General features: G+C 43.2%; 1 protein-coding gene across 1 annotated transcript in view; it reads right to left on the bottom strand.

Annotated features, from left to right (window-relative positions):
• Positions 1-13,759, bottom strand: part of tmtc1 (transmembrane O-mannosyltransferase targeting cadherins 1) — a 177,065-nt gene that overhangs the window by 51,075 nt on the left and 112,231 nt on the right. Inside the window, exons 10-11 of the mRNA XM_080190684.1 lie at positions 10,235-10,348; positions 8,480-8,623 (exon numbers count right to left, since the gene is read on the bottom strand). Of these exons, the coding sequence (XP_080046810.1) occupies positions 8,480-8,623; positions 10,235-10,348 (258 nt within the window). The remainder of the gene's footprint in view (positions 1-8,479; positions 8,624-10,234; positions 10,349-13,759) is intronic.

The following is a 13,759-nucleotide window of genomic DNA, read 5'->3' as shown; positions in this document are numbered from 1 at the left end:
GCACTGCCATGCTAGCACAGCCATGTCCTCAACCACCTGGGGGTTTCAGTGGCTTCTAGTCCCCCTGGCAATGGCCATGGCATCTGGTCCCTGCTGGTGGACAAAGGGGGGAAGCAGCCATGATGCTGGAAAATGCCATGCCGGACGCACTAATGGGATTAAAATGAATTCAATCCCATGCCAATAAGCTTCATGCCCTTTTTGGGCATGAAGCCATTCTCTTTGGCAAAACAAAGCCAGAAAGATTGTGTGTGAGGCCAAACCAGTTTACTGGATTTTTTGCCTCACAAGCTATCTTCCTGACGCGCTATGCTAGAAGCTGGTAAGATCATACTCAATGTTTCGATCCCATGGACCCTGCTTCAGAACTGGAGCTGATAGTTCTTGCTCTGTCCTGCTCTTGATGCTTCTGAATCCTGAAACTAGGTCATCACTTATCCAAAGATTGTCCGACCAAATTTATACCAAAAATGAATCTGAGGTGTGGGGATATCAAAAAAGAGAAAAGTGTCAGGGAGTGGTAAAGAGCAAGAGAAAAGTCTAAAACAACAGTTAAGATATTTCAATAATTTAGTTCAAGCAGTTACAAGACCATGGGTAGGATATCCCATTCCTAAGAAATGAAGATAATTAAGAGCAAATTCAAACATGCTCAGTCAGTCACTAATAATATAAACAGAAGTAAAATGCTGTGAATGTTGGGAACATGACACTAAAACAGAAAATACTCGGCACGTCTCATAGAATTCCTACGGTGCAGAAAGAAATCATTTGGCCCATCAAGCCTGCACCAACAACAATCTTACCTAGGCCCATCTCCATAACCCAAATATTTGCCCTGCTAATCCCTCTAACCTACGCATCGTCTGTGGAGAGAGAAGCAGAGTTAATGTTTCAGATCGATGGTATTGTATCAGAAAGATGTTAGGACTGAGCAGCAATGAAATGCCATTGACCTGATGAGGTAACTACTAATTTAAAGGCAGGTGGTGTCATTCTCAGAATGCTTGTTTTTTTTAAAAAAGCTCTCTCTCTCTCTTCCATTCTGGTTAATTGATCATGCAGCGAGATGTGAATTTTAGCATGCACCACAATGTACGAAAAAATAAAGCAACATTGATGTTTAGATCATGAAGGAAGGAGATTCCTTTCAAACCTTTCTCAAAATATAGAGGTTCCACTCAAAGATTTAAATGAGAAGTATTTCAAGCTGGGACAGACATCACTTTCAATGAAAATTAAGCATTGTCTGTCAGAGCAGAAAGATTTGTTGGACTGGCTTAGATTCCCTCCAGGGCTCAGGAAGGAATTTCACATGTTATTTTCTCTAATTGGACAATGTTGTTTCTGTTTGTTTCTCTGGCCTCTCCCAGTTCCTGGATGGGGTGGGGAGTGTACTCATTGTGCTACACAAGGTATCAGAGTTGTTCAGACAGGCTAAGTGGATTAGAACATCCTTTCCCAGTCGCTATTAAGTCTTTCCCAACCCTGAGTCAAACAACCCCCAAACGTAGCAGCAGAATAGTGAGAGTATGGGACACCCTCAAGCTAAGGGAAGATATCACTGATCTATAAATTGGGCACCCACTTAAAGCAGAACTTCTGTCTTCCAACATATTCCCGAACCAGAATAAATTTTGGCTTGTTGAGAGGCAAGATTAAGAAAGTCCAATGCTTCTCCCCTCACTTCAGCTGTGATACTACTCACCTGCCACCTCACATAAAGATCAATGGATGGCTAATGCCATAAATTTTGGAACTATCCACACATGGCAAAATTGAAAACATCAAAAACAAGACCGATAGATTTTTGTTTAGCGTGGATACTGAGGAGCTTGCAACCAAGCTATGTGAATGGGTACAGATCAGCCTTCATCTAACTAAATAGCAAAAGAGGTTCATGTGAATGTGAATAGAACATCATCCACCAGGTACTTGGTACATACTCATGCGACTCAGTCTACCTCATTCGCTGCAGGAAAGGATATCCCGAGGCATGATACATCGGCAAGACCATGCAGACACTATGACAATGGATGAATGGACACCACACGACAATCACCAGGCAGGAATGTTCCCCTCCTGTCGGGGAAAACTTCAGCAGTCAAGAGCATTCAGCCTCCGATCTTCGGGTAGGCGTTCTCCAAGACAGAATCACTGAGCAGAAACTGATAGTTAAGTTCCACATCCATGAGGATGGTCTCAACCGGGATCTTGGGTTCATGTCGCACAACCCCAACCGTTTGGCCTGGGCTTGCAAAATCCGACTAACTGTCCTGGTGTGAGACAATTCACACCTCTTTAACCTGTGCTTGACCCTCTCTCCACTCGCATTGTTTGCACCTGTAAAGACTTGATTATCTGTTAAGACTCGCATTCCAACCATTATCTTGCAACTAAGGCTCCATCTACATATGCTATGTTTATGAACCCAATTCCCCATGCACCTGATGAAGGAGAAGTGCTCCAAAAGCTCGCAATACCAAATAAACCTTTTGGACTTTAACATGGTGCTGTAAGACTTCTTATTGTTCCCACCCCAGTCCATGGAATTTTCTACCTTAAAGGACTGTAGAGGCTCAGTCACTGAGTATATTCAAGAGAGAGATCGAGAGACCTCCAGATATTACAAATATTGAGGGATTTAGGGATAGTGTGGGAAAATAGTGCTGAAGTAAAAAGTTCAGCCATGATATAATTAGATGGTGAAGCAGGCTCAAGGAGGCTGAATGGCCTACTCCTGCTCCTTCTTCCTATTCCTATGGCCCCTTTGTCTAACTTTGTCTCCAACTCCGCTCAGCTTTGATCTTACAACACCATCCCGCCACTCCATCAGGATGAGAATTTTCACTTCCCACTTCTGCCTCAGAATCACTGCTCGCTCACAGCTGAGTTAGAAATGAGTGACAGTGCAGAAAAACACTGTCAAAATCAAATGGCCATATCAAAATTACCTTCAGGGAAGCTGAACATTAAAAACTGAATGCAATTCGCTGATGCTGCTCATGGATCGGCAGAACAAACAAACACAACCTGGGTAAACATTCTTATGTCTCACACTGGGGCGGGAACAATAAGAAGTCTCACAGCACCAGGTTAAAGTCCAAAAGGTTTATTTGGTATCGCGAGCTTTTGAAGTGCTGCTCCTTCATCAGGTGAGCAGAGAATTGGGTTCATAAAACACGGCATATTAGACGGAGCTTTAATTGCAAGATAATGTTTGGAATGCAAGTCTTAACAGATGATCAAGCCTTTACAGGTGCAGACAATGCAAGTGGAGAGAGGGTTAAGCACAGGTTAAAGAAGTGTGAACTGTTAGTTAGTCAGATTTTATATGATCTCAACCTATTAACGGTGTAAGAATCCCCATGCATTGCTTCCGCCAATTCATACTGGATGACTGATGACACTCTTTAAACATTCTTCAAGCCCAATTAACCAATCGAGACTGAAGAGCTCCAGATAGGTGGCCCAATAGTTAGCATTGTTGCCTCACAGCACCAGGTTCAATTCCAGCCTCAGGTAACTATCTGTGTGGAGTTTGCATGTTGTCCCCATGTCTGCGTGGGTTTCTTCCAGATGCTCCAGTTTCCTCCCACAGTCTAAAGATGTGCTGGTTAAGCAGATTGTCTATGCTAAATTGCCCCTAAACATCCAAACATGTGTAAGTTAGGGCACTAACAGGGATAAATACATGAAGTTACCAGACTAGGGCCTAGGTGAGATTCCCACTCAGAGTTGGTGCAGACCCAATAGGCTGAATGGCCTCTTTCTGCACTGTAAGGACTCTATAATCTGAAAAACAACCACAATTTCTCAGTCACAGTCCTCTGGCCCCATTGCAAGATTGGGAAGGTGAAAAACAGGCTCAGTGAACTACGCACCACAGCTCACCATCAATGCAGAATGGCTGTTGGTGTCCCTAGATCCATAACCAGACTGAGAGACTAGAGAATTTGGCAGCTGATATGGTTCAACACAGCCACTAGCTGCTCGTGAAACCGAAGTGTCCATCATATTGCTCCGCAGTGAGCAGGCACTTCCTCCTTCTTCCTCTTTCAGCTGTTCCCATCTTCTTTGCTCTCTTGGGTGGCACAGTGCCTAGGTTTGTTTACTGTCTGTGTGGAGTCTGCATGTTCTCTGTGTCTGCGTGGGTTTCCTCTGGGTGTTTTGGTTTCCTCTGGGTGTTTTGGTTTCCTCTCATAGTCCGAAAGACATGCTGGTTAGGTGCATTGACCATACTAAATTCTCCTTCAGTGCACCCAAACAGGAGTTTGGCGGCTCGGGGATTTTCACAGTAACTTCACAGCAGCGCTGTTAATGTAAGCCTACTTGTGATACTAACAAATAAAATTTGAACTCTCCACCCTCCACATCCACCAGTCCCAAAGGCAATCCTCACACACCTGTATTTACATTGAAAAAGGAGGAGACCGTTCAGTTCCTTGAGATTTTTCTGCTGTGCAAAAAGATCGTGGATAGACTGTACTTCAATTCCATTTTATTAGACTTGTGCACAACGGACGCTTTTGTCAGCATAGCCAGAGAGAGAAACTTGATACGTCTTCCCCCTGTATCTGTGGAAGGAATTCAATTTTCTCCTCTCAATGCTCTAGCAATGAAATTTGACAGAAAGGCTCCAGGATGTCCTCTGTCATGGCTATTGCACTCTGAAAGTTAATAAGGCAAGGTAATTTCTGTTCAGTCAATAAAAAAGTCAACACAAGTCTGAAAAGCAATTGGAGTGGGCAGGTAAACACAGTATTTGTGACAGTACGTGTTACACTGGTGAGATCTAAATTGTATGACAAATAGTCATCCAATTAGCAACACCGAGAAGCCAGACCACAGTAATATCTGTGATAACAATTCCACCTGATTCTCCAATCCAAACTGCTGCCGAACCTGAGATTTCACTATGCTTGGGTGTACGTGCTTTGGAACTGCAGCACGCAACGGTGCAGAGGGACCTCGGGGTCCTTGTGCACGAGTCGCAAAAACCCAGCTTGCAGGTGCAGCAGGTGGTCAGGAAGGCGAATGGGATGCTGGCCTTCATAGCGAGGGGGATTGAATATAAAAGTAGGGAGGTCTTGCTGCAGCTGTATAGGGCACTGGTGAGTCCGCAGTTGGAGTACTGTGTGCAGTTTTGGGCGCTGCACTTACGCAAGGATATTTTGGCCTTGGAGGGAGTGCAGAGGAGGTTTACTAGGCTGATACTGGAGTTGAGGGGGTTGAGCTATGAGGAGAGGCTGAATAAACTAGGCTTGTACTCGTTAGAGTTTAGAAGAATGAGGGGAGATCTCATTGAGACATATAAGATGATGAATGGGATGGATAGGATAGAGGTGGAGAGGCTCTTCCCGCTCAGAAAGGACAGTAGGACTAGAGGGCACAGCCTCAAGATAAAGGGAGGGCGGTTTAGAACAGAGTTGAGGAGGAACTTCTTCACTCAAAGGGTGGTGAATCTCTGGAATTCTCTGCTCGTTGAAGTGGTGGAGGCTGTCTCGCTAAATATTTTTAAGACGCGGGTTGATGGGTTTTTGATAAGAGAGGGGATTAAGGGTTATGGGGAGTGGGCGGGAATGTGGAACTGAGCCACGACAGATCAGCCATGATCTTATTGAATGGCGGGGCAGGCTCGAGGGGCGAGATGGCCTACTTCTGCTCCTATTTCTTATGTTCTTATGGAACACACAATGTAGGTCCCATATGATAGTCATTCTGAATCAAATTAGTCCATTTATTCTGTTGTGCCTCTTTGAACGTTCTAAGCATCCTTTTCTCCCAATTCAGTTCTGAAAGTTGTTATTCAATCTGCTTCCACCACACTTTCAGACAGTGCATTCCAGACCATTACTCACCATGTCTAATAAAAAACATACATATCAGCATACGAATTAGGAACTGCAGTAGGCCACTTAACCCCTTGAGCCTACTCTGCCATTCAATAGGATCATGGCTGATCTAATTGTAACTTCAATCCCACAATCTTGCCTATCCCTATAACCTTTCGCCCCCTTGTTTAGCAAGAATCCATCTGGCTGTGCCTTAAAAATATTAAAGACACTGCTTCAACTGTCTTTTGTGGAAGAGAGTTCCAGAGGTTCATGACCCCCATCCTCATCTCTGTTTTAAATAAGCGACCACTTATCTTTAAACAGTGACCTCCAATTCTAGATTCTCTGATATGTGGAAACATCGTCTCCACATCCACCTGTCACTACCCCACAGGATTTTGAAGGTTTTGACCAAGCCTCCTCTTACTCTTCCAAACTCTTGTGGATACAAACCGAACCTCTCCAACCTTTCCTCATGAGACAACCCATCCATTCACATCAGAAGTGAAGCTAACCTTCTCTGAACTACTTCTAGCGCATTTAATCTTTCCTTAAATAAAGAGACCAATACTGTCCGTGGTACTCCAGATGTGGGTCACCAATGCCTTGTACAACTGAAGCATAACCTCCCTAACTGATAACATTGTATTAGTTTTCCTAATTGCTAGCCTTTTGAGACGTACTCAGCTTCTTGTGCAATTTACCTTTTTCCTCTGAGTTACTGACCCGCCTACCAGCGGATATGATTTGCCCCAATCCGTCTATCAGAGCCTCCCATAGCCTTTCCTCTGGGTGCTCCAGTTTCCTCCCACAGTACAAAAGACAAGTTGGATAGGTGGATTGACAATGCTAGTTCTCCCTCAGTGTACCCAAACAGGTACCGGATTGGCGACGAGGGGAGTCAAGTTTTTAGGTGTTCAGATTGCCAATAACCTGTCCTGGTCTCCCCATGCTGACACTATGGCTAAGAAAGCCCACCAACGCCTCTATTTTCTCAGAAGACTAAGGAAATTTGGCATATCTGCTATGACTCTCACCATCTTTTACAGATGCACCACAGAAAGCATTCTTTCTGGTTGTATCACAGCTTGACATGGCTCCATCCAAGACCGCAATAAACTACAAAGGGACATGAATGAAGCCCAGTCCATCACTCAAACCAGCCTCCCATCCATTGACACTGTCAGGACTTCCTGCTGCCTCGAAAAAGCAGCCAGCATAATTAAGGACCTCACGTAATGCAGATATTCTCCCTTCCACCTTCTTCTGTCAGGAAAGATACATAAAAGTCTGAGAACACGAACCAACTGACTCAAGAACAGCTTCTTACCTGCTGCCATCAGACTTTTGAATGGACTTACCTCGCATAAAGTTGATCTTTCTCTGCACCCTAGCTATGACTGTAACACTACATTCTGAACTCTCTTCTTTCCTTATCTATGAATGGTGTGCTTTGTCTGTATAGTGTGCAAGAAACAATACTTTTCATTGTATACTAACACGTGACAAGAATAAACATGGAACAATAATAAATCAAATCAATATCGAACAATTTCATGGTAACTTCATTGCAGTGTTAATGTAAGCCTACTTGTGACACTCATAAATAAATTGCAAAAATAAAACCTCTATTAAATTTCTCCATAAATACAAGAAAACTTAATTCCAGATTTTTAAAAAGTTCAGTCATGGGATGTGGGTATCACTGGCTGAGCCAACATTTGTTGTCCATCCTTAACTGCCCTTGAACTGAGTAGTTTGCTAGGCCATTTTAATGAGTAATTTCCTTCCCAGATGGATATTAGAAAACCAAATGGGTTTTTAACGACAATCGACAATGATTTCACTCACAGCCATCATTCGACTTCCAATTCCAGGAGTTTAATTGAAATCAAATTTCACTATCCGCCAATTTGAACCCTGGTCCCCAGAGCATTATCCTGGATCTGGGGATTACTAGTCCAGCAATAATACCACTACACCACTGTCTCCCCAAATGCGATGTTATGTTGTGACTGAACGAGAACTGCATTGACAGTGTTACAGTGGGAACTGGATCAAATTTAAGTGCACTCATTGTGAATACCTCAGTAGCTTCGTCTGTAAAAGTTGGTGAGAGTCGTAGTTGACATGCCAAATTTCCTTAGTCTTCTGCAAAAGTAGAAGCAGTTGTGGGCTTTCTTAACTATAGTGTCAGAACGCGGGGACCAGGACAGATTGTTGGTGATCTGGATATCTAAAAACTTGATTCCTGTATTCACCCCTCAGCGCATGTTCAGATACACTGAGGGAGAATTAGAATGGCTGATCCACCTAACCTGCACATCCTCGATATTATGATATTGCTATGGTTAAATTTAATTGACAAAGGATCAATGTTTAGAGAGCAGATTACATAGGATGTTTATTCAAACCATTGGTTGGATCATCAGGCAGAGTTATTGGTTAATAATGTGCATTCACCTAACAGCCCCTAGATTGCATATTGCATAATTAAATTGGAACAGTTAAGAAATCGTCATTGAGTGAGGAAAGTGAGACCCACTTGCAGAAGTGATCGCTGATGATGAAATTTTAACACAAGTGTTATTACCACAACATTCCAAAACTCTCCAAAGCTTACATCAAATCTTTGCACTTACTTCAACAGGTTGCCCAGATTGAAGAGCGCACGGTTATGCTGAGGGTTCAACTCCAAGGCCTGTCTATAATGGACTTCTGCCTCAGACACATTCTTGGTCAACGTGCCGAGATTGTTCAGTGCGCTGGCGTGACGTGGATATAACCTGGCAGAAAAGGATTGAAGAATCCAGCAGGGGGAAAAAAGAAATATTAGTCCTGAAAATCCATCATCAGACGCAGCACAGCAACGTCAAGGGCTTAATGGCATGTTGTCTAGGTCTTTAATCAGTATATTTGTCCATCAGAAATGATTAAACAGGCTGAGGCTCTTTCCTCTAGTCTATGTTTCTATGCTGTACATCCTATGTAAAAACAACAATGTTCAACTGTATTTAACCGGATGCAAACTTGTTGCATATGAAAATTAGATCCCATTGCACTATTCAAAGATCATATCTGCTTTCCAGGTGATTTGATTAATATTTCTCCTTCATCAACTAAAGACAGATTAACTGCTGGGACAGCACAGTGGCAAAGTGATTAGTACTGCTGTCTCACAGCACCAGGGACCCGGGTTCCATTCCTGGCTTGGGTCACTGTCTATGGAGAGTCTGCACAACCTCCCCATGTCTGTGTGGGTTTCCTCTGGCATCTCCAGTTTCCTTCCACAGTCCAAAACTGTGCTGGTTAGGTGAATTGGCCATGCTAAATTGCCCTTTATTGTCAGGGGGACTAGCTAAAGTAAACGCATGAGGTTATTGGATTATGGGAATTAGACTGGATGGGATGGTGGTTGGTGCAGACTTGATGGGCTGAATGGCCTCCTTCTGCACTGTAGGAGTCTGAGATTCTATGAATCATGATCATGGCCGGTTTCAAGGCTGCAACATGGACAAAAAATGCAGTGTTTGGCCTACAAGACAAGAGTGACGGCACTTCAAAAATAATCCATTAAGTGTTAAATGCTTATAACATTCCAAAGGGTTCGACAGAGTAGATTCAGAAAGACTGTCCCTGTTGACAGAGCAGTCCAGAACTAGGGGTCATTGTTTGAGAATAAAAAGGTGAACCTTTTAGGACTGAGGTGAGGAGAAATTTCTTCACCCAGAGGGTGGCGAATGTGTGAAATCACAGAACTTTGTGAGAGTTCAAGAAGAAATTAAATGTAGTTCTTGGAATTAAAGTGACATGTGGGGAAGGCAGGATCAGAGTGCTGAATTTAATGATCAGCCATGATCAAAATGAATGACGGAGCAGGCTCGAAGGGCCAAATGATCTAATCCTGCTTTTAATTTCTATGTTTCAATTGCATTCTGAGACCTTGATAAGGTGCTGGAGAAATTGAAACCTGTTTCCCCCTTCCCCCCCGGTTAGGATCTCTATATTTATTCCAAGCCTACCCTTTGTTCTGCTTACCTACCATCAGGCCTGGGTTACACTGTCTGTCTGGTATGCCAGACCTAAAACCCATCTCTTGATAAAGAGCTACAAAGCAGAAAACAAGACAGAGTACATAATGCTCTGCTCAGACAGCAGCAGGCCACCTCATTCTGAACAGAATAAAGGTGTAGCTATGGTAACTTTTTGTACTGCCCTTCATCAGGAGACTCAAAGGCATTGGACGCGGGCCAAGCAGTTGCTCCAGACGACAAACTTTGAACACTGAGCCAAGCCTCTTCAGCAGGAGACTGCCCTTTTGTTGCAGGAAATGTTTCAGGTCTGAAGACCAAGGGTTAGGCAAATAGAGCAAAGAAAACATAGACTTTGCTGCTTACATCAGAGCTGTTTTGTAATGGTAAACAGCTTCATCATGGCGACCATAGTCTTTCAGGAAGTTGGCGTAGTTGTAGTGCACCTTGGCATTAAGAGGCAGAGTTTGAACTCCAGACCTGTAGAAACAGTCAGGGAAATAAACAACTAGAATTATTGTCTCAGCATGAGTATTAATGGAAACAACACATTTATTATCCTCATTACATTTATCAATAGACACTCCAAACCATTTAACAAATTGAATCTCAACACAAATGTCCACAATTATATATCAACACCTAAAATTAATTCAGAGGGCAAAACCAAGATTTTTCTTATGGTTTGAAGGTAACATCAAGGACACGTTTACTGTTCTCCTATCCTCCAAACATCATTACCACAATGTCAACACCAATGTGTACAACAAGCAACCTTATCTAGAAATGGCAGCAGTAACCAAATGGTAGTGGAGACCTTACAATCTCCGATCTTCCAATTACAGTCTTCTGGACTTAACATTGACTTCAACAACGTCAGCCCATGATCTGTTTTCTCCATCTTGGCGTCTATTTGTAATCCATTTTTTTGTCCCAACTCCACCTCCCCAGGACCTGTGTCACCTTTTCTTAGGTTTTGCTTTCACACAGCTCTGACCCTACTATTAACATAATCTGCTATTTTACTTTCATGCCACTATCAGCACCTTCTTTAGTCTTTAACACTAATATAAACACTCCCTTTGTCTTGTGCCCATGACATTTTTGTCAAATCTGTCCTTAGCTCCCATCTATCCCTGACCTTCAGTTTTGCTCTACCTGATCCACCGCCTTTCTTAAACAGTATAAAATCCATCACATTTCTACCCCTCTTTAGCTCTGAAGAAGAATCATAGATTCATAGCGGTTTATAACATGAAAACAGCCCCTTCAACTCAGCTTGTCTCTGCCGCCCCTTTATGTAACCATTTAGTCCCGATAGCCCGCTTTTGGCCCATATCCTTCTATACCCACTTTATTGCTGTAACTGTCTAAATGCTTTTTAAAAGACAACATTGTACCCATCTCTATTACTGCCTCTGGCAGCTCATTCCAGACACTCACCACCCTCTGAGTAAAAAAAATTGCCAGTTTGGACACTTTTGTATCTCTCCCCTCTCACCTTAAACTTATGCCCTCTAGTTTTAGATGCCCCTACCTTTGGGAAAAGGTGTTGACTTTCTACCTTATCTATACCCTCATTATTTCATACACCCCTATAAGATCACCCCTAAGCCTCCTATGCTCCAGGGAAAAAAGTTCCAGTCTATCCAGCCTCTCCTTATAACGCGAACCATCAAGACCAGGTAGCATCCTAGTAAATCTTTTCTGCACTCTTTCTAGTTTAATAATATCCTTTCTATAATAGGATGACCAGAACTGTACACAGTATTCCAAGTCTGTACACATTTCAAGTGTGGCCTTACTAATGTCTTGTACAACTTCAACAAGCTGTTCTAACTCCTGTATTCATACCGTTAACTCAGTTTCTCTCTCCACGGATGCTGCCTAGCCTGTTTAGCTTTAGCAACATTTTCTGTTTTAATTACAGGAGCTCCTGCATGTTTTTATGAGAAGGACAGTCACGATCTGATGCTGTGCAGCACAATCCAACTTTTTGGGGTGAGTGTGTAAGGTGGAACGTGAAGTGTATTCACTACGTGTGATCAACATTGCAAAAAAGCAAAGATAGATTAATTTCAGCCATCCCAATGAGTCAGAGAAAGGTCTCCATTACCAAAGTGTACAGACCACGACAGTCCCAGGGCTCAGCACCCCCACGCTGGACTCAGGATACCTTTTGATTTGATTTGATTTGATTTATTATTGTCACATGTATTAGCATACAGTGAAAAGTATTGCTTCTTGCGAGCTATACAGCCAAAACATACCATTCATAGAGAAGGAAATGAGAGAGTGCAGAATGTAGTGCTACAGTCATAGCTAGGGTGTAGAGAAAGATAACTTAATGCAAGGTAAGTCATTCAAAAGTTTGACAGCAGCAGGGGAGAAGCTACTCTTGAGTCAGTTGGTACATGACTTTTGTATCTTTTTCCCGAAGGAAGAAGGTGGAAGAGAGAATGTCCGGGGTGTGTGGGATCCTTAATTACGCTGGCTGCTTTGCCGAGGCAGCAGGAAGTGTAGAGAAAGTCAATGGATGGGAGGGCAGTTGTTGATGGAGAGAAGTCACCCACGGCAGCTCCTGTGGATCAGGGAGGAAAAAAGTGGCCAAGGATGCCATCCCTCTTCCTTGTTTGAAGGCCATGCGTGTGCAAACACCAGGCAAGAACAGGATTTTAGGATCAGCTGTGATTCCTCATAACGTCTGCTGCTGACACTGACAATGCTTCAATGAACTGAAGGAGCCTACGCTTTTCCAAACAGATGAGGAAGGGAGAAAATTGTAGGGCTTCTGAGGCTATACTCAAGTGTGCACTATACGCTTACTGTTTTGCTGTTAATGGAACACATTACCTGAAGATAGAAAATTCTAACATAGAATGAGGTCATTAAATCTGGTCACTGATTTTTCCCCAAAGTAACCATCCAGTCTTATCCACTCTTCTGCACACTCCCACGATCTTTAGTGTCCTCTTTTTCACACAAAAAATGTAATTTCCTTTTAAAAAGGACTCTGCTTCAGCAAGGTTCGCAAGGGGAATTGTACCACAATTTCCCTCTGCACAAAGATACTTTATTTCCTTCTACGCTTATTTGCAATATTTTTTGTGGTGATTGGGTGGCACAGTAGCACAATGGTGAGCATTGCTGCTTCACAGCTCCAGGGACCTGGGTTTGATTCCTGGCTCGGGTCACTGTCTGTGTGGAGTTTGCATGTTCTCCTCGTGTCTGTGTGGGTTTCCTCCGGGTATTCCAGTTTCCTCCCACAGTCCAAAGATGTGCAGGTTAGGTTGATTGGCCATGCTAAGAAATTTCCCCTTAGTGTCTAGGGATGCGTAGGTTAGAGGGATTAGTGAATATAATATGTAGGAATATGGGGGTAGGGACTGGGTGGGATTGTGTTCGGTGCAGACTCGATGGGCTGAAAGGGCCCCTTTCTGTAGGGTTCTATGATTCTATGAAACTCATACCCTCATAGTATTGTCTCACCAGCCAGCGGAAACGTTTATTAGCCACTGCTATCCTTCACAATCTTCTCCACTTCACAACTTAACCTTCTCATCCGAACCTTATCTTGACCTTGAACTTCCTCCATTACTGTCCATTTTCTCTGCATGTGTGAATGTCACTGCCTCCACATCTTACCCCCAATTCTGACCTAACCTCACTGACTTACTTATTATCACGGCTGCTAAACCCTTTGCCTTTACAAATACTACATTCTTATTTTTGGCTACATCTCGTTCCTGGAAATAAACCCAAGTCCTCAGCCTGGGTTTTCTCTAAGTGGCTAAATTGGAACAATCTGGGATCAAACAGGAGTTGTCAGAGTCGTATGAGAAGAGGTTGGGTCAGTGGGGCCTGTATTCACTGGAATTTAGATGATTGAGA

This window comes from Carcharhinus amblyrhynchos, chromosome 6, assembly GCF_965287045.1.
Source record: "Carcharhinus amblyrhynchos chromosome 6, sCarAmb.v2.hapA, whole genome shotgun sequence".
Lineage (NCBI taxonomy): Eukaryota > Metazoa > Chordata > Chondrichthyes > Carcharhiniformes > Carcharhinidae > Carcharhinus > Carcharhinus amblyrhynchos.
Note: the sequence above shows the minus strand (reverse complement) of the source record. Positions and strands in the feature narration are given on the sequence as shown.